Genomic DNA, 20,129 nt, shown 5'->3' with positions numbered 1-20,129 from the left:
ACCTTCGTCACCATCAGTCACCTTCACTATCATTGGTCATCTTCATCACCTTCACTATTACTGGTCACCTTCATCATCATATCATCATCACTGGTCACCTTCATTCCAATGATTACCATTACTGTCACCTTCATCATCACCACCACTGTCACCTTCACCACCATCACTGGTCACCTTCATCACCATCATTTTCACAATCACTATCATTATTATGGTATGATAGGAAAGGAAGGCTATACTATAACATCTTAACTTTCCCCATCACCATTGCCATAATTCTCACCATAATTTTCAAAATCACTATCATCATAATCACCTTCCCCATAGCTATCATCACTTTCACCATAACACCACCACCATCACTGTCATCACCACCATTATTTTCATAATCACTATTACAGTGGAACGGAAGGCTATACCATCATCACTTCCTCCACCGCTTTCGCCATTACGGTCACTTTCATTCCCACTTACATCACTTTCACCGACATTGCAACCACCATTACTTTCACTGTTATGATGTGATTAGAAATGAAAGGTTATATCATAGTTACTTTATCCTTACTATCACTAACATAACCACCATCAATGCCACCATTATCACCGCCAACAATTTCTTCTATATCAACATCACCATAGTGATTTCCTTCACTATCAGCATCACTGTCATCAACCCGTCACTATCACCACCATCAGCGCTGCCTTTACTAACAACATTACTATCACATTCAGATCCACAAGCATCCTAATAGAATTCTGCACATGAATATGGTGTAGGGGTGTCCATTGGCATATTTTTTTGTTCTGTCAAGAACATAACACCTCTGTTCAGTGCTGGTAATTTGTCAAGCATACCAGGATTTTTACTAATTTGCATCAGAGCACAGAATTACACAAGCAACTGCATGTTAGAGTCACATAAAAATCCCTTATTTCCTTTAAATGTAAAATGATTAGCAAATATATACTGGGGAACAGTGAGAAAAGACAATCACTACCACCATCATTACTTTCCCCATCACTGTCACCTTCATCACCATCACTGTCACCTTCACCATCACTGGAAAAACAGGTATCCATGAGCAGAATACTGATACATGTAAAAATTACAAAGAATGTGGTGGCTTGAACATACAGAAAGAACGGCTGAAGATCAGATTACAGAAAGTATACATGCAAATTCTACCATAGGAGGCAGAGAGGCAGACCAAGGCTCAGGTGGATGGATGGTGTACAGTGGGATACATGAGTATTACCGTGCAAATTGTCAATTACTATTTTATCGTACATCCTATGAGTTTTTAAGCATTGGATTTTTATGTATGCTGGTGTAGAAGTTGTCAACAGCTTGTTTTGAGTTTTCTATTAATTCTTGAAGCTCTTGTTGAGTCAAATAAAGTGCACGAACATGGTGATGGACAATTTGCACGGTAATACTCATGGATCCCACCCCACTGTACTATAAATGCATTTTGAGCACCTGACCTCTGAGCCACCCTGTAAAAGATATGGTTGCAAAGTTCATATAGAGTGGCGGTAGTAGATTCTGAAAAGACTGAGAGTGCAACTTCTCTTGTATCCTCAGTAATTACATGATAGGTGTGTGTAAGGAAGTGTCGATTCCATCATAATGAGGAATCACGGCAGAATACACACCAACAAAACGGGGAAGAAAGTGTAATGGAAACAGTTCTGAATTTAATAATAAACAAGAACTAGCCTTAAAACTAGATAAATGTTGTGATGTAGAGATGGTTGTGAACATTATTGGTTTGTCTTTCAGGAGAGCCCGTGTAACAAAACTTCCATCTTGTCCGTCTGCGTGGGGAAGAAAGTACCGAGCGATGAAAACCTCTACGAGCTTTGCAGAAGGGCCCCTGCGCCAGCCCCCGTGCCCCGGTGGCGCTACCCGCCTCCGCACGACCTCAGTGGCGCCACCTACCTTCCGTACAGGGCGCCCGACGAATTCGGAAGCGACGATTTTGACAACTCCTACTTCCGGCGTCGACCCAAGTCCTTCTGTGTTCAGGATCCTAAGAGGTTCACGTGGGTGCCAGAGGACGAGGAATCGACGTTAATTGTGAGTGAGATTTTTCTCTATTTCGTTATGTCTGTCTGTGTGTGTGTGTGTGTGTGTGTGATGTGTGGGTTCCATCATAACGAGGAATCTCATCTGAATGCACACCAACAAAACGGGGAAAAAAGTGTAACGGATGGTTATTTTGACCAATGTGACTAGAATACGAGGGATCGGTGAGACTTTCCTCTCCTATGTATTTTGTATGTGTATGTGTGGGGCGGGGGGAGGGGGGGCGATTCCATCATGACGCCCTAACGACTGATTTTATTTTAAATGAGAAAAACTCGTAAGTGGTAGTTGCTCCTGAGGTTCTCATCTTTACATATCAATCTGACAATTCACTATTTTCGTTCGGACAGACAAACACGAACTTCCATGTCTTGTGCGTTGTAGCGCTGGTGTGTGTGTCTGTTTGTGTATATATGGATGTGTGTACATGTGTTTGGGGGAGAGTATTGAAATTTAACCCGTTCAATTTCTAATGTCTGCGTGGATGACTTAAAGAGATATTCGCCCAGAAAGTTATCCCTAGCTTACCCAAGGGAGAAGGGGGCTGCCACCCCCTTCTGTGAACATTTTTATAAAAAAATGTAAATAAATTTCATTGTTCCCTATAGGGTGCTCCCAATGTTTCTGTAACTTTTGTTCATAATATCATAATGGTAAGGTCCACAGGAGGAAAAATACACGTGGTGGGCCTATCAGACCCCTCCTCTCGGGATGTGTGCTTCGACATGGCAGTAAGAGTGTAGAATTGTTTGGTAATGGTAATTTTGGAATTATTATGGTTACTGTACCTATAAATGAACCTAGGCTATATAAGCATAAAGAGCATTTATCAAACACTATATGGTTTTCTAGAGGTTTAGTGAATGATAAAATATGTGTGTGAAATTCATGCAGTAATTGGTTTGATTTGATGTTAAGGCACACTTAACATGTCCACTTAAGGCACAGTAAGGTCAGTCGGGACTGGACCTACAGTTTAACCCTAGCAACACCAAGGGGGGCTACTGATTAATGTTTTGCGTATTGCATGTATATCCATCAATTTAAAAATTCATAAACAATAGTAATTGTTCTTTGCAATATTTAGAATGACATCACGTGATTTTTCCAAAAAATGTTAATTAAAAAGTTACTTTATTTCGTTGATATTGTTTATGGGCCTCAAAGGCCCACCCCTTGGTAATTCTAAGGAAATATTTCGCAATGATGTTTTAAAGGTATTTCAATACATGAGAGGATATATTCAATTGCTAAACTATAGTAACAATTTGAAATAATGAATGTGTGGGTAGTAGAAAAAAAATATAACTTTGCTGGAATTTTGCACAGTTTAAGCATTGTTCCAAGTATCAACATTGTAATTGAAGAAAACTACAGTGATTTTCTATAATTACTTAAAAATCATTATGTAATTTATCTTTCATGTATAATCCATAACAAAACATGAAAGTCGTGTCTAATTAGTTAACTTTGTGTACAAATGACAGTAAACACACATCAGTCCAGTTCAATTGAACTTTCATTCATGGGCCTCTGAGCCCTCTCCTGGTAATCCGTGTAACAAAAATTCCTTGGCATTGCTAGAGTTTTACAGTTGGATCCGAACCACTATGTGCCTCCACCGGGTTCATACAGTAATTGGATCTTGTTTTTATTAATGATGGTAATTTCTGTAATTGTTCTTAGTATTAGTATTATGTAACTGCGTCTATGTAAACAACAGAGGAAGCATTGATCCAATAACAAAATGGTGTCTTGAATTTTAGTGATAAAAAAACGTGGGCCTCTGAGACCTCTCCTCAGTACGGCATGGGTAAACTGGTGTCAAGGCCAAGAGGAACAGTTTGAGTGTCCAACCAGGCACGGGGCTCTGCAAGGACCCTAAAGTGGCCCTTCCCCACCAACCTTTCCCCTCTGCGAGCTGCAAAAGTAGAGGTCTGTGTGATGGATGGTTGTACGAGCGGGAGAAAATTTAGCATTAGTCTTATGGCAGTTTTATTTTACTTCCGGTGGCGTAGAAAAACACATGAATGAAAAGAGGACACGTTGAATATTTTATTTGTCATCGTAAACTCCCATTTGATTAGCTGTTGCGCTTTTTCTCTAGCTTAAGTATCAATTTGAAAAACCGCTTCTGTAGCAAATGAGCCTGCACAGATCCGCAACTCGTGTCCTTAGTGGAGGGGAGAGGCAGAGTGGAGCATGCTTCCTTACGGCCTGAGTTAAACCGATGAAGGGGAAGATACATTTTCTTGTGATCGCTCAATACTTACTGTACCTGCAACATTGGGAGAAATTCATACGCTCTTGTTGTATAGGTGGGATGTGTTTTTTAGTATAGAGTGTCTCAACCTTAAAAGTCAGTATGGAAATAAATGGAATACTTCCCTCTCTCTCTAATACATGAGTTTTGCCAATAGCTCTGTCCTTCTCTACCACCGCTGCGCTGCGAGATGTTACAAAACGTAAAAGTCAAAAATTTCAAACAGTGAAATCATTATCCTGTAGAGTTTTTTATGCTCTATTTACTGACGGCTTTATCTAACCTGTCATAAATTCATGTGATCTGAATTTTTCATAATTATGGAATTTTGCAAAACGCTTAATTCTTTTCTAGTAAATACTTCAAAAGCCATAAATATCAAACCGCTTGAACAAATTCGCCAGTTCTTTTCTACGGGATCTATGATGTTTGTAGATATGATATTCTTCGCCGGAGTGAATTAATTTGCTTACGAGGAGAGTTATATATATATATACATTGGATATTTTGTATAAATCATCAGACCGTAACACGAAAAAGTTGGTTAGCGAGAAACTTTCCGGTTTGTCGCGATACACGTGCAGGCCAAGCGAGAAAAGTGTTGACCATTGTTTGAAGTTATTTTTAGAATGCATTGTTACTCCACTGCACCGTTATTTATTCCGCAATCGTAGTTTGTTCATGCGGGCTGTCTCGCGTATCAAATTCATTGCGCGCCACCGAGGTTACAAGTCAGTTGCAGGCAGGTGCCCCGGTGCGTAGGAAGTATTGTTTGTTTTTGCATTTATTTAATTCTGTTTATGTAAAAGATACAACATTCAACGAAAGAAGTAACAATAGTTGCGTGTGTTACACATGTAATGCAAATGTAAAATGGTAAATAGTTACGTCGAAATATAAACATTTACATGCAAATCTTGAGGTAACTGTCGTTTTGTTTTTCAAAATGCATCAAATACATAGATTTTGATGATTTCCTATACGATATTAAGGAAGTAAATTTGTCGCAATCATTAGCGATTAACAGCGACTCGGTTTGTTGATCTGGCAACGCCGCGCTCCATTTAACCCATACTGGCTTTTAAGATTGAGACGCTCTATAGCAGTGCTCATTCCGGCAATATTAAAATAGATGCACATCTGGTAAGAAACCGTTTCTCTTTGTCTTAATCTTGAATTCTGTCTTTCCAGGAGCGTCGTCCTATTCGTCCGGACATTGACGATGACTACGACAGTGCGCGTCGCCCGAACCGCCTGTTCCTCGACCACATGAACCTCAGCTACAGCTCCGAGTACCTGGCACCCGGACATACGCCGTGCCCTGCACACCCGGACCAGCCGCCACTGCCAGCGCCCCCTCCGCCGCCCCCCGACCCCTCGCAGCGCCCGGGGACCCAACCCAACACCCCGGTTCCCCGACGGACCCTCCACACGCCCGATCTTCCGGACGACCGACGCCAGAAGCACGTCAGCTTCGATTCCACGCTGCTCATCCGATCGCAGACCATCACCAGCTTCGAGGACAGTGGCGCCACGATGCGGAGGACGCAGGAACCGAAGGTCACGCGTAGCCAGGAAAGGCTAATCGACGGGAAGAAGGCGCCTGACCCAGAGAAGAAAGACGCAGCCATGTCTCCAGTTTTGGCGAAAACGTTGATAATGGGTAAGATAATTACGTAGTCGTCAGTCGCGTCGCGTGATAATGTTCGCATGAGCACGTGAACACCTTAAATTGCGTATATATTAAATGCACACACACACATATATATTTCTATTCGAAAAAATACTGTGTTTGATGTACGAGTATATACACAAAATTTACTCTGACACAACTTCTTTCACGTCTGGTAACTTTTCGAGATAGTTGGTAACACTGACTCCCAAGGTGTTCCACGGAGGGCGTTGAACACAATTGCTGTGCGTGTTGCATGGAGCTGGCAGTTAAGGGGCTGTTGGCCACTATACCCCGAACATGTTCACTTCGCTGTGCGAACACTGATGCAAGCGGCAATACTTCTTACATTCGGCACCAGAGTGCAGCATATACAAGGCATGTCTAGGGGGACTCGAAAAGGTATGTGCTACATGGTTGCAAACTTTAGCGACAATTCACGGATTTTAAGGGGGAGAGGAACAATTTCCCCTAGGTCCTTCTTGTATTACTTCAAATATAGCGTGATTTTGATAATTATTCTCACTTTTTCAATTGAAAATGAAGTTACATGGGAGAGGAGTAAATCTGCATTCAGTACAAAAACATTATTGTGAACACCCGTATGCGAACCGTACGCGACGCCACTGGTACTCGTAACCAGATTTCGAAAGGTTTCTTTTTAAAGGTAACTCAAATACAGTTACTCGTTGTAGAAGTAGCTCAGTTGCAGTTAAGACCTCGGTGGCGCAGTGGCTATGACGCCAGAGGTCCTGGGTTCGAATCCTGACCTCGGAATGCGTGTTCTTTGTGAGTGTCCCATCAATTTCATTTCATACCATCTCATCGTCGCGATTAGCCAAAGGTGCAGAAAAACGACGTGAAATAACCCAGTTGAGTCAATCAATCGAGCAGTTGCTGGTACTTGAAAACAGACACTGAAGTCTGTAAGCGTAAGCAAATATGAGGAATTGCAATAAAACCGTGAACGTTTAAAATTTAGGTGCCTAGCCTTAGGATATTCCACAAAAGTTCTTTCACCTTAGCATCCAGGGAAGACATATAGTTGGATACAGAGTTTTCGGACTTTCAATGTGACTGCCCCCCCCAACAATATTTGGCGCCCCCCTTCCCCCTCCCAGTCACTTTTCCCTAGCGCTGTCACTGTAGCCAACTACCAGTTGGAATTTACCTTCAGTCTTAATTCCTCGGGTTTTTCAATGTGAAAAAAAGCTTTAACTGATCGTGGGTTGGGCACATAATAGGTATGAGTTTGCAACGCTAGAGTGAGGACTTCGATAACTATGCCCGATAGATGACTCAATTGAAACAAATTTCACGTCGTGTTGTAAGGTAGAACTACAATAAGGCACATGCATTGTTGTTTTCAAATTTCTACATAAAGACTGTGACGAGGGATATGGGAGTAATTGCAGATAATTATAATTTTTACCTCACATTTTCAACGTGGAAGTTGTCTAGGGTTCTCCATTTTATCTACAATATGTTTGCAAGTTGTTATTTGCACCTGAAGTCTTCTCCAGTATGTAGTCATTCTGCCTCTGTTGTCTTGCAGAGAAGATGAAGAGGGCAACGATGAAGACACAAGCAACGCAGACAGAGGTATGTTTGGGGAGGAAGCCCCTTCCGCCTTCGTACCTGTCGCTCAGTCCCAGGACGGTACATAGGGTAAGTGTCTTTCTCTAATGTTGTCATTACTAATTGTGTTAGAGGTGACTCCAAGGTACTTAACTGAGAGCGAATTTACAATATAGAGAAAGTCTCCAATTTTGTTAATTTTCGGTATACTAACTAATTTTGACCTCCTAATCACGAATCTGTTGAAAAAAACCGGGGGTCACGTCTGAAAATTTGAAAAAAAGCCGATTGATTTTTTTATATATATATAGGTGTATATGCGTAGTTTTACGAACAAAAAATGTAATCTCCTGTCATTGTGTCCAACTACGCAGTTGTTTTACAAGAATATGATTTATGATGTTCAATTCTAGTACGATCCCTATTTTTTCGATGAATTTAGGGGTGAAATGAGTGCTAATGGAACCTAACCTAACAGGCCTAACCTAACCTCGCGTGAATGGTTCGTGGGGCTACCCGTGGATGGTTTGTGGGGCTAACGTCAATGGTTTGTGGGGCTAACGTCAATGGTTTGTGGGGCTACCCGTGGATGGTATTTGGCGCTAACGAACAATTTTTCATCAAAATGTACAATTTTCAGACGTGACCTCCGGTTTTTTACAACAGATTCGTGATTAGGAGGCCAAAATTAGTTAGTATACCGAAAATTAACGAAATTGGAGACTTTCTCTATATTGTAAATTCTTACCCTTAACTGTCATACAAGAGAAATCTTCAGTCATAAAATTAGAGGTAAGAAGCATATGGTCCAGTGTGGTCTCTGTTTATATTGAACACTAATGTGAAAATGTACTCTTGTAATTGCACTTGTTTTGCCTCTGTGACATATATACATATTACGGGTGAGTTTTTTAGCTTGACACAACGAAATATCTCGAAAAGTACGCATCTGATCAAAAAAATGTTCTGGATGAAATTTGTTCGTCTCGAAGGGGCTCATCCAATGATGCCAAACTCCACCCCAACTCCTCCTCCTGGGGGTTGGGCGAGGGGCAACTGTAAAATCTCAAAGGAACCCCCATTTTTATTGCAGATTCGGATTCTCCAGACAAAAATACGTAGGTTTTGTCTTAAACTTGTTTGTGGATTTGTGATAGATGGCGCTGTAATCGCAAAAATGAAATATTGCTGAAATGGTAAAATGATTATTAAAAACAAGCACCCCGATGGTCAGAGGCGAGGGGACTCACCTTAAAGAAGCACCCCGATGGGAACAAAATACTGCTACGTCCACGTCGTTGTTCCTGATTTATGCTAAATGCAGTTTCTTATAAAAATCCAACATGCCTCACGTCATTTTGCGATTACCATTTCCGCAATATTTCATTTTTTCGATTACAGCGTCATCTATCACAAATCCACAAACAAGTTTAAGACAAAACCTACGTATTTTTGTCTGGAGAATCCAAATCTGCAATACAAAATGGGGGTTCCCATTTGAGATTTTAAAGTTGCCCTCGCCCCGCCCCCAGGAGGTGGGCTGGGGGTTGGAGTTTGTCATCATTGGATGAGCCCCTTAGAGATGAACAAATTTCATTCAGAACTTTTTTTTGATCAGATGCGTATTTTTCGAGATATTTCGTTAGTAGACCCAAATAGACAGTTCACAAACATTAAGTGGGGTTCAGTGTTGCCAACCCACCCCAAGAAAATTTCACCATGGTGATATTTTACAGGCGAAGCTAACCTACCAATAGGAGTTGGCAACACTGACTAGTTGCTTCACAAACCTCTTGTTTTTTTTTGTTTTTAAACATATGATATTTCACAGGCGAGGCTAACCTACAAGTTACAAGTTGACGGCGTAGCCTTCTGTAAGATGATAAGTATGCAGTAAGATGAAGAAGACGACGACGCCAACTGGCAATAGCGGTGTTAATGCTTCCTCCTCTCTACCCCCCAACCCTCTTCTTACCGGGCCTCCTCCCTTATGGCGGGAACCCAACGTTTCTGGCGCGATCCTTTTTTTTTATTTATTTTACGACGTTTTACGGACTAAACTAACCTGCAATGAGAGAAAAGTGGACTGAAGAAAAGCTCTGGCATCACTTTTTAAGCTATTTTTTTTACCTCCTGCTCGCCCTTTGATCTATATTTTTGAAATGACTTTCCTATAAGTCTGCTGTCTCCTCTCACTGTAAGGTCCCCTCAGTGTAATCTACTACGACCTTACTATCAGCGTAATCTACCACGATGTGTGTTTTTTTTTTTTTAAACTCATGTGTGATCTTCTACAATGTGTGGTACAAATCTTTCAGGACGTTCAACTTGTTTTCCAGAACCGTATAATGCAGCACCAAGTAATTGATGTTGCAGTGTATGATGAAGAAGGTTGGGATGATGCAGCAGAATCGATAGATCAGACCCCAGCCGAGAAAGTAATGCGTATGGAAACGATGCTGGGTCGTCCACGTGAATTCGTTCAGAATGTGGCTGTCGCAGACGGTGTTCGGAAAAATCGTTTGCAAGTACATGGCCGGATCCTTTCCGAAAACCTTCTCGAAAACGTGACGCCAAGCCAGAGCGTTGATGCAGTCGCTCTTGAAACTAGCCAGCTGGGGGCGGACAGATCGAGCTTCCTTCCCAAATCGAATTGAGTCGCGTGCCTTTCCACGAACTCCAGATAGGCCTTCGCCGTGGGCCACACGATGCTCGTGACGATCTGTTCCACCGAATCCGTCGTACGATATCCCGTGTCGAAGTATTCGCCCCATGCTTTCTTCAGGATCGTGATCAGAAAATTTCTCTCTCGCACGTCTATGGCGGTCCTCAACCCTTTGAATTGCACCTCGTCGCTGTCGGCCAGCTGCACGACGTATTTTTTCTTGGTCAGCGCGAAAAAAATTTTCAGTACGAATTCGACCTTCACCCGCAAGTTCGGGAACCAACCGCTCGTGCAGGTGATCGATCAGGTTAGCCTGATCGCGTTTATCCATGAGGATGAAAAGCGAATCCGTGTCCATGTACATCATGCGCGGTCGCTGGGGTTCGAGGGGAAATTTTCGACCACGTCGCGCGATTTTAGCAGGATGGTTCTCGACAGAAAAGTAACTAGAGACGCGCAAGCGGGGTTCTTCGAAACGAAGGAGCCCCTAACGTTTTTCCCGTACGGCCTTCGAACGTAAGGTTGGTTCACGTGAGCGCGAATTTCTTCGGGAATGTCTTTCAGCTCGTACATCTGACCGTACATGCTGTTCATCATCAATTTCGCCGTATTCTGTTTCGCATCCATTTCGAGCAATTTGCCCGGCGGCTGCAAGGTCTTCTTGCAATTCTTGACTTCCTTGATTTTTTTACGCAAGGTCATGATCTTGCGGATGCACATGGCATTGAGCGTATCGGGCGAAAAAATACACGTGGAGATCCGCTTCCGTGCAGCCGGTTGGGGATTCGTACTACCGCGATAAACATCCACTTCCGTGCCTGGTGGAACGGACGTTCCGGTGTGGAATTCACGCCACTCAACGTGAACTTGGAGTGGCGAAAGCCCTGCTGCGACCATGACGCTCGGGTAGAGGGGACGTATGAACCCCGAGGAAATTCTATATAAAATAACATATCTGGAAATTATATTCACAGTATAGATTGAATTTTGTTTTTTGTATTCGCACCCAAGAAATTCTATATAAAATAACATACCTGAAATTCTATTCACAGTATAGATTGAATTTTTTAGTTTTGTAATCACCCCCCAAGAAATTCTATATAAATAAAATTGTATCGCTATATACTAGACTTTTTTTATTTCTGTGATTTTGGAGAAAGCAATGGCATCCACCACCAGTTTCAATCTTAAAAATAATAAAACTGAATGTGTTACTTGTGGGAAGCTAATCTCAAGGAACAATTTATCGGTACACAGGGCAAGATGTAGCAAAACAGGTTTGAGAATTAATCGTTCGTTACCTTCTAAGTCTTGTGCTCGATGCGGAAAGATGATCAGCATTCCAAATTTAAGTAAACACCTGAAAATTTGCAAACCATCGACCGAACAAGGAACATTGAAAAGAAAAATCGATGATCCAGAAACGGAAGCTTCCACTTCCAAGCAAGTTAAATTATCGGATGAACGAAAACCAATTAGATCTGCATTCAACCGTCATATTCAGGATTTCTCTTTTACTTCGGAACCAGGCTGCGACATTCTTAGTTTCTTGCGTGAAACGAAAACATCCCTGATAAATATTCTAAAAAATAAATTGGAAAATAATTCCATAAAAGTATACGTTGATCTATTTTCCGAATACGAAAAAGTCGATGGTACAACAAGAGTCTTTTATCATCGAACAAAAAACCAGGCTCTTCATTTGGCGGACGTCGATAATTTGGACGAATTTTATTCTGATCTTTCAAATGAAGAGGTTAAGAAACACGACGATTTCGAGGCTAAAGGGTCGGAATGGTCTCTGTGTGGAAGTCCTCACACGTTAACTGTTTACGTGAACCAATTCTCGCCTCTTCGCGCTTCCAGCTACGTTCCTCTTCCACCGAACATTCAACACAAGAGGGCTGTGTTAAATATACAGAACAGCGATAACAAGTGTTTCCTTTGGTGTATATTGGCTGCACTGCATCCTGTTTATTGCAAAAAATAATCCACAGTGGGTTGGACATTACAAACAATACGAGTCCGAGTTTGAAAGTGTAATGTCTGGCATCGAATACCCGGTGACATTGTCGGATATAACAAAGTTTGAAAATCGTGCAGGAAAACGCATCGCTATTAATGTATATTCCTTCACGTCAGATAAATATCTCGTGCATCCCGTCAGGATAAGCGATATCGACGATGACGATGCTCGTGTGATTAATCTTCTTCTAATTTCAAACGACAGTGTTCACCATTACTGTCTCATTCGTTCACTATCACGTTTGGTTAGAAGTCAAACTACCAAGTATGCAAACCACATCGAAGTTTGCCCGAGATGCCTAACCACGTTCAACGATATAAAACAAGTCGATTATCGAAAATACACCGGACGTCAGATTGCTATCGAGAAACTTGCCGAACATAAAATTTATTGCGGCAACAACAGACCGGTTCGAATGTTGATGCCCGAAAAGAACGAAGTGGAAGAATTCAAAATGCACAAGGCATTGTCGGAACATCCGGCCATCATCGTTGCTGATTTCGAGGCGTTCCTCAAACCACTCTCATACTGCGATCCGGATCCCGAAGTTTCTTCCACCACACCTTACCAGCTTCACGAACCAAACAGTTTCGGTTACGTTGTCGTGCGACAGGATAAAATAGATGAACCGTACGTATACCGAGGACCCGATGCAATCGAACGCTTCTTCGAAAAGATGATCGAGGAGGTTGGGAAAATTGGATGCATGCTGCAAACATCGAAACCGATGCTTCCGTTATCTGGTATCGAACTTCAAAATTACTATGACACTGTCAAGTGTCCTGTGTGCGATAACCACTTCACGGACGACAATCGTAAAGTGTTTCACCATTCGCATACGGACGGTCGCTTCATAAGCGGAATCTGTAATGCATGCAACCTCAAAATCCAAAAACCAAAATTCATACCCATATTCTTTCACAATGGTTCTAATTACGACTTTCATCCCTTAATCAGGAAACTCGGATACGACGCTCAAAAATAGATATTCTTGCTCAAAACGAAGAACGATACATCTCTATAAGTAAGAAAGTTATGATTCCTGAGACTAAAAATACCATCGAGATGAGGTTTCTGGATTCATACAGATTTCTCTCTGCCAGCCTGGAGGCTCTTGCCAGCAAACTTTTAGACGAACAATTCAAAATTACAAAATTACAACGTAGACATAGAACTCGTTAGACGTAAAGGGATTTATCCTTACGAATACGTTAGTGATAATTCTAAATTTAACGACGACGCTCTCCCACTTCCAAGAGAATTTTATAGCAGACTCAGAGAGAAAGGAATTACGGACGAAGAATACCAACACGCGCAACTCATGTGGGAGAAATTAGAATGTAGGACACTCGGAGACTACCACGATGCCTAATTAAAATTAGACGTAACGATACTCGCGGATGTTTTTCAAGCGTTCAGGAAAACGGCAACGAATATTTATAAATTAGATCCAGCGTATTTCTACAGCCTACCGGGATTAGCGTGGTCGGCAATGTTATTCCAGACAAAGGTCAAGCTGGAACTGATATCGGACGTGGACATGTTACTTTTCATCGAGAGGGGGATTCGGGGCGGGATGGTACAATGTGTGCAGAGATATGCAAAAGCCAACAACGTGTACATGAAAGAAGATTATGATTCAAATCGAGCATCGAATTACATCTTCTACGCCGACGTTAATAATCTCTACGGACATGCCATGGTACAGAAACTTCCTTACGGGGGATTCGAATGGGCATCAATAGACATAGAAAATTTCGACGATAGTGAGTATGGCTTCTTCGCAGAGGTGGATATCGAATTCCCCGACCATTTACACGATCTGTTCAGCGATTTACCACCGGCATCCGAGTTCAAATCTTCGCCTCATTCTAATCAATGCAAGCTTTTATTGACTCTAGAGGGGAAAAAGAGATACGTTGTTCATTACTCGAATCTCCGATTCTTGATCGGGAAGGGTGTTAAGGTAGCGAATAATAGAAGAGTCCTCAGGTTTAAACATTCCGATTGGCTCAAACCGTACATTGAAACAAACACGCAACATAGGACAGTTGCCACTTCCGATTTAGACAAAGATTTTTTTAAATTGATGAATAACGCGGTGTATGGCAAGACGATGGAAAACGTGCGGAATCATGTAGACGTGAAATTGGTTTCAGATAAAAATAAATGCATGAAGTGGGTGGCCGATCCTAGATTCAAGTCGAGAAAAATTTACAACGATAATTTGGCACTTTTCAATCTAGATATAAAATTGATGAAATTCAGAAAACCAATTTACGTTGGCGCAACGGTTCTCGACTTGTCGAAACTTTACATGTTCGAATTTCATTACGACGTGATGAAACCCTTCTTCAATGATAAGATATCACTTTTGTACACGGACACCGACAGCTTCATTTACAGCATACAAACACCTAACCTCTATGAAGACATAAAATATCCTTCCATGCTTGAGTATTTCGATACTTCTGCATATCCTCAACCCAACAGATTTGGGATTCCTTCCCTCAACAAAAAAGTCCTAGGTAAACTGAAAGATGAATGTAACGGTGATATTATTGTCGAGTTCGCGGGTTTGCGTTCGAAAATGTATGCCATGAGAACAGAAAGTAGCGTCACGAAGAAAGCAAAAGGTGTGTGCAAGAATACGGTGGAGAACAAACTCACCTTCCACGATTACATCGATTGCCTTTACTCACAATCGACGATACTAAGTATAGAACAAAGAATCCAAAGTGTAGACCACGTGATTACAACAAACAAAGTTAGGAAAGTAGCATTAGATCCGCATGACGATAAAAGATGTATTTTGTCTTGTGGAATCCACACGTTGCCTTGGGGACACTATCGTTTAGAAATTAGTAAAAATTGTAGGCAATGCAAATGAAAAAAAAAAACTTTAACTGTCTCACATACACAATAAATAGCAAGGACAATGAATCTCTTTGGTTTCCGAAAGCAAACAATGGAGACTGTACACCGCACGACAGATCTACCTTCCGTGTTAACTAAACTCAACGGTCTGTTGATCATTCACCTCAACAGCATTTGGACAAAATTGGATGAGGACGTGGGCAAGATTTTTTACGTCTTCAATAACAATTTACATTTTTACGAAATTCCGATCGGTGGGAAACTTCAAATCATCGTGAATCCGGAGAACGCAGGCGAAATCAAAATTTCTACCGGCAAGAACATTTTTCGAATGAAGCACGACAAGATGCTTTCTAACATGGCGTACGATGTGTCTGCAGGAGATTATCTTTACGTTCAACTCCTCGGAGATTACGACAAACTCATTCCTCTCTTCGTAGAATTACGAATCGTCTATCCTATAATAAATAACCGTTAACAAAATGCCTAACGACATTTTCGGCAACACCAAGCGTGTAGACCACGCAGAAGAGATTCTTATGCTGGATGTTCGAATTAAAAAGTTGAGGAGCGATTTGATTGCTTTGCAGGAGACCTTAAACAAAAGTTTAGAGTCGGAGATCGCTACGCTCCAAACGCAATGTCTCGATCCTATTCTGAAAATCGATTCCGAACTGAAAACGCTCATAAAAAATTATGTTGACGTACCTTCTTACGACAACGTTCAAAATATACAGTTGAGCGTGGATTCGCTTCAAAATTATTTGCTCAAATTACAGCAATTTCAATCGAAAAATGAAGATTTGGAAAAATTGAAACTCGAAATCGAAGAACGAACTTCCGCAATCGAAAAGAATTTCTCTGAACTTCAAAACGTCGTGAATGATATCGATGTAGAACGCTTGCATGTCGTCGTTTCCAAATTACAAGAATAATTCACCAGCACGTTGGAAGAAATTAAATCCAAGTTACAGACTTTGGAAGATACCATGACGAACCTACCATCGTCAGACGAACTGCAGGTCATCTGTAAAAGGGTTGCGAACATAAAAATTCAATTGGAGGCTTATCAAGATTTCGAACACATTCAAACCACCATCGCTACGCTACGCTAAATAACACTACGTGAAAAAAAAAACTCCAGTTGTGTTTGTCATCTTATAAAAAAAATGAGTAAACAACCACTAGACGCCCAAGCATTAAAACAAATGCTAAATTCATCAGTCGAATATGTAAAAATTCAGGAATTGGAAGTCGACAAACCTTACACGATAACTTCCGGTTCAATTGTGTCTACCCAGTATAGTCCCAAGGTGCGTCTGTTGCTCGACGGACAATACAGTCTATTTTTACCAGATCGATACGCTATCATGTTATCCGACGAGAAGCTAGCTATTTTAATCGAGAACAAAACTCAAATCGTGTACAAGGTGACAAAGGAACTTCTTGGCAAGAAAACGAAGCACGTAATAGAATTTGTTTAATCACAGACACCCACCCCCGGAATATATATATAAATAACATACCATGAAAAAAATTACAACTTGTATAACTCAACTTCCTCCCGAAGTGTTGCACAAAATATTTACGTTCACGTTCGACGGGGATGTAACTAAACTCATAGACTTGTGTAAAGTAACGCCAGAATTTCGTTCACCGTGCAAAATGATTTTAATGGATACCTCCGAGAAATAAGCGGAATGAAGAAAATGTTCCGATCCCCAGAGACTCTCTTTCGAGCCGCAAACAAAAAAATTGACGATAGGTTAGACGAGTTGCACGAGTGGAGGCAGGGGAGAAGAAGATTTACCAAAGACTGGTACGCGTCGAACATTGAAACTGTCGATCTTGTAAACCACATGATAGCATTAGGCGAAGCAAAAACTTTTTTCTTTCCCAGAATACATATATATAAATAACACATCGCCACCTATTCTGAGTGAGACGATATAAATAACACACATCGTAAACCTAACGGAAAAAAAAGTTGTTCTCTTAACCAGATAACATATAGCATCAAAAAAAATGAAGCCCAAGGGTGTCGTGTACCAGATACCATACTCCAATCTAAAAAATCTAGGTGCCCTGGATGGCTTACTCACCAAGAAACAACGCGAGAAGAAACGTTCTTGCTTGACGAAAGGACACGGAATGAAATTACTTCTCAGCACACCTCAATTGAGAAGGTTGCAGCGTTCGCGGAAACAGCAAAAGATCGGAGGTTTCATATTCAGCATCCCGGCCATCCTGGCAGCATTGGGGGCCGTGGGAAGTTTGGCCGGGGGTAAAGCCGCCATCGCGAAAACCGTCATCGACTCGAAGAAGAACAAGGCGGAATTGGAAGAACAGAAACGTCACAATCTGGCCATGGAGAAGAAAGGGGGGAAGGGGTCATCAGGAAGTTTAAAAAAAAGAAACAGCACTCACCAACCGAGACATTGAATCTCTGATCAAACCATTACAAATCAAACACTTCAGAGGCGTTTTCATGTCCGACTCGTTACCTTCAACCGTTAAAAGAACAGAATGCGGCGTAGTCGACTTGGACAGTCAAGAAAATCCAGGCACGCATTGGATATGTTACCACTTCGCAAATAATAAAGCATTGGTTTTCGATTCTTTCGGAGGTGTTCCACCTACAAATTTAGTTCATTATCTGAAAACGAACAAAACCTCTATATACTACAACGACGAACGCATTCAAGATTTCGGAGACGTGAACTGCGGTCACCTCTGTCTCTCCATGGTCACGTTTCTCTCTAAAATAAATAAGCCGCAGGTGGAAGATTTCCAGAAAGCATTCTGGAACCTCAAACATCACGATGGGCGTGTTCCATCTCACGAGCGAATCTTCGATCTTGAAACTCACGCTGCACGACGACATCGTCTATCCTAAATCCGTAGCTCTGCGTGCATTCTACAGCATGTACTTCATACCTAACGTCACGCAGCACAACAACAAAATTAGCGTCGGAAGCGAACATATCGTCGTCACGCCAGGTCAATACAATCTTTCCACTTTGCAAGCTCAATTACCCAAAGGCACGTACCTTTCTCAAAATTCGGTCACGCACAGAGTGGAAATCGTGTCGGCGACGGAGACCGTGGACCTGGACACCATGGGAGAACTTTTAGGTTTCGAGAACAATCACCCAAAACTCGAAGCTGGCATCAAGCACACGGGAGCAAACATTCCTAAATTTCTAGCCATCGAGACTTTGAACGTTCACTGCAACGTAGCGGAAGGCATGATCACGAAATCTTCGGACGGATTGCTGGGAAGTCACAAGCAGACGGGAATCATAGCCACGTTCAAACCCAGTTCCGAATTCATGGAACCGATCATCTACACACCCTCTTCGCCGATCTATTTTCCAGTATGTCGCAACCGCATAGACGACATAGAGTTGGTGGTGACGAACGAGAAAGGAGAGGTGGTGGATTTCGCAGGTGCCACGACGACTGCCGTCCTGGAGATCAACGTATAATAAATAACACACATAGTGGAAAATAAAAATGGAGCAAATCGAAAGTTACGAGTTGCAATCTTTCCCTCCCAACCGTCGCACGTTCGCCAATCTCAACGAAGCGAACCGGGAAATCGAATACGACGTGGACGTAGGCGACGGATTCGTTCATCCTCACAGAGCGGACCTCTACCTTCAATTCGACGTGGTGAAGAAAGAAAGCGGAGAAGCGTTTCCGCCCAATGCCAATTTGAAACTCGTGGACAACTTCGTGCCTCACCTGTTCTCGCAGGTGGAGGTGAGGAAACACGGTACGGTCATCGACAGAATAGATTATCCAGGCATCACGTCGACGGCAGTGGGAACATTGAAATTATCCAAAACGGACGCAGCGTACTACCAAGCGGGAGGTTTCGAAGCGGGGACCAAAATATCGACGAGAAGTCACACGGTGCTCTTTCCCATGCGTCTGCTTCCGGGATTCTTCTCGGACTACAAGGAGATCGTGTGGAAGGGAGGACTGAGGATCACATTTCGAAGAGCGGCCAACGACAACGACGCACTGATGCGATACACCAACTTGAACGCCGACGGCACGCCGATAGCCAACACTTTACCCGAAGCAGCCAAGTGCGTCATCCGGAGCATGGAGTTAAGAGTGCCGATCGTGGAATACGAAACGAACTACGCCCTCAAGTACAAAGCGGAGATCTTGAAAAGTCCACAGGTGCCGATTCACTTTCACGGTTACCAGTGCGTGCAGAAGTTAGCGTCCGGAAGTCACATGGAATTCGACGTGACGACGCAGTTCAACAACATACAGTTCGACATGCCAGATTTCGTCGTAGTGCTCTTTCAGACCGGGCGCGATAAGAATCAGGAAAAGGATTCCAGCAAATTCGACGACTGCAAGATCAAGAACGTTTATCTGAAGAATGGACGCAACGAAGTGTTCCCGCGCGAGAATTACAACCTCGACATGACCAAAGATGATTACCTCAAACTTTACGAAGCTTACACCTCTTACAAGCGCGTGACCGAGGGAAGCGTGGACATGTACTACACGCCCAGCGAATTCAAAGCACAAAGGCCGATGTTCGTCATCAACACGACGAAGCGGAAGCAGGTCGTGGTCAACGATCGCACCAACATCAAGGTCGTCTGCGAGTTCCACAGTCCATTGCCCGAGGATACCGTGTGCAGCGTCATCCTGATCGCAGAGAAGTCTTTCGCGTACGACGTGAAGAACGAGAGGGTGACGGAGCAGTTTTAAATATCGCCAACAAGCAATAATAGTTTTTTCTACAACCCCTACAATTACAAAAATTTTTTAATCTAAAAAAAAAACTAACTTGACAAATCGAATTTCTTGGGAAAAAAAATTGAGGGGGCGCCGCTTGCTTGTACTCTCCCCCGCTCTCCTCCTATTGTTCAATGAACATGCCCTTCACACAGCACAGTCGATTTCAAATACCGCTACAATACCATTTTT

General features: G+C 42.3%; 1 protein-coding gene across 1 annotated transcript in view; it reads left to right on the top strand.

The window, feature by feature from the left end:
- LOC145981733 (uncharacterized) overlaps window positions 1-20,129 on the top strand; it is a 606,033-nt gene that overhangs the window by 485,260 nt on the left and 100,644 nt on the right. The window contains exons 4-6 of the mRNA XM_083115142.1: window positions 1,784-2,080; window positions 5,544-6,015; window positions 7,580-7,692. Of these exons, the coding sequence (XP_082971268.1) occupies window positions 1,784-2,080; window positions 5,544-6,015; window positions 7,580-7,692 (882 nt within the window). The remainder of the gene's footprint in view (window positions 1-1,783; window positions 2,081-5,543; window positions 6,016-7,579; window positions 7,693-20,129) is intronic.

The sequence above is a fragment of the Lepisma saccharinum genome, chromosome 30, assembly GCF_977018435.1.
Source record: "Lepisma saccharinum chromosome 30, izLepSacc3.1, whole genome shotgun sequence".
NCBI lineage: Eukaryota > Metazoa > Arthropoda > Insecta > Zygentoma > Lepismatidae > Lepisma > Lepisma saccharinum.
Note: the sequence above shows the minus strand (reverse complement) of the source record. Positions and strands in the feature narration are given on the sequence as shown.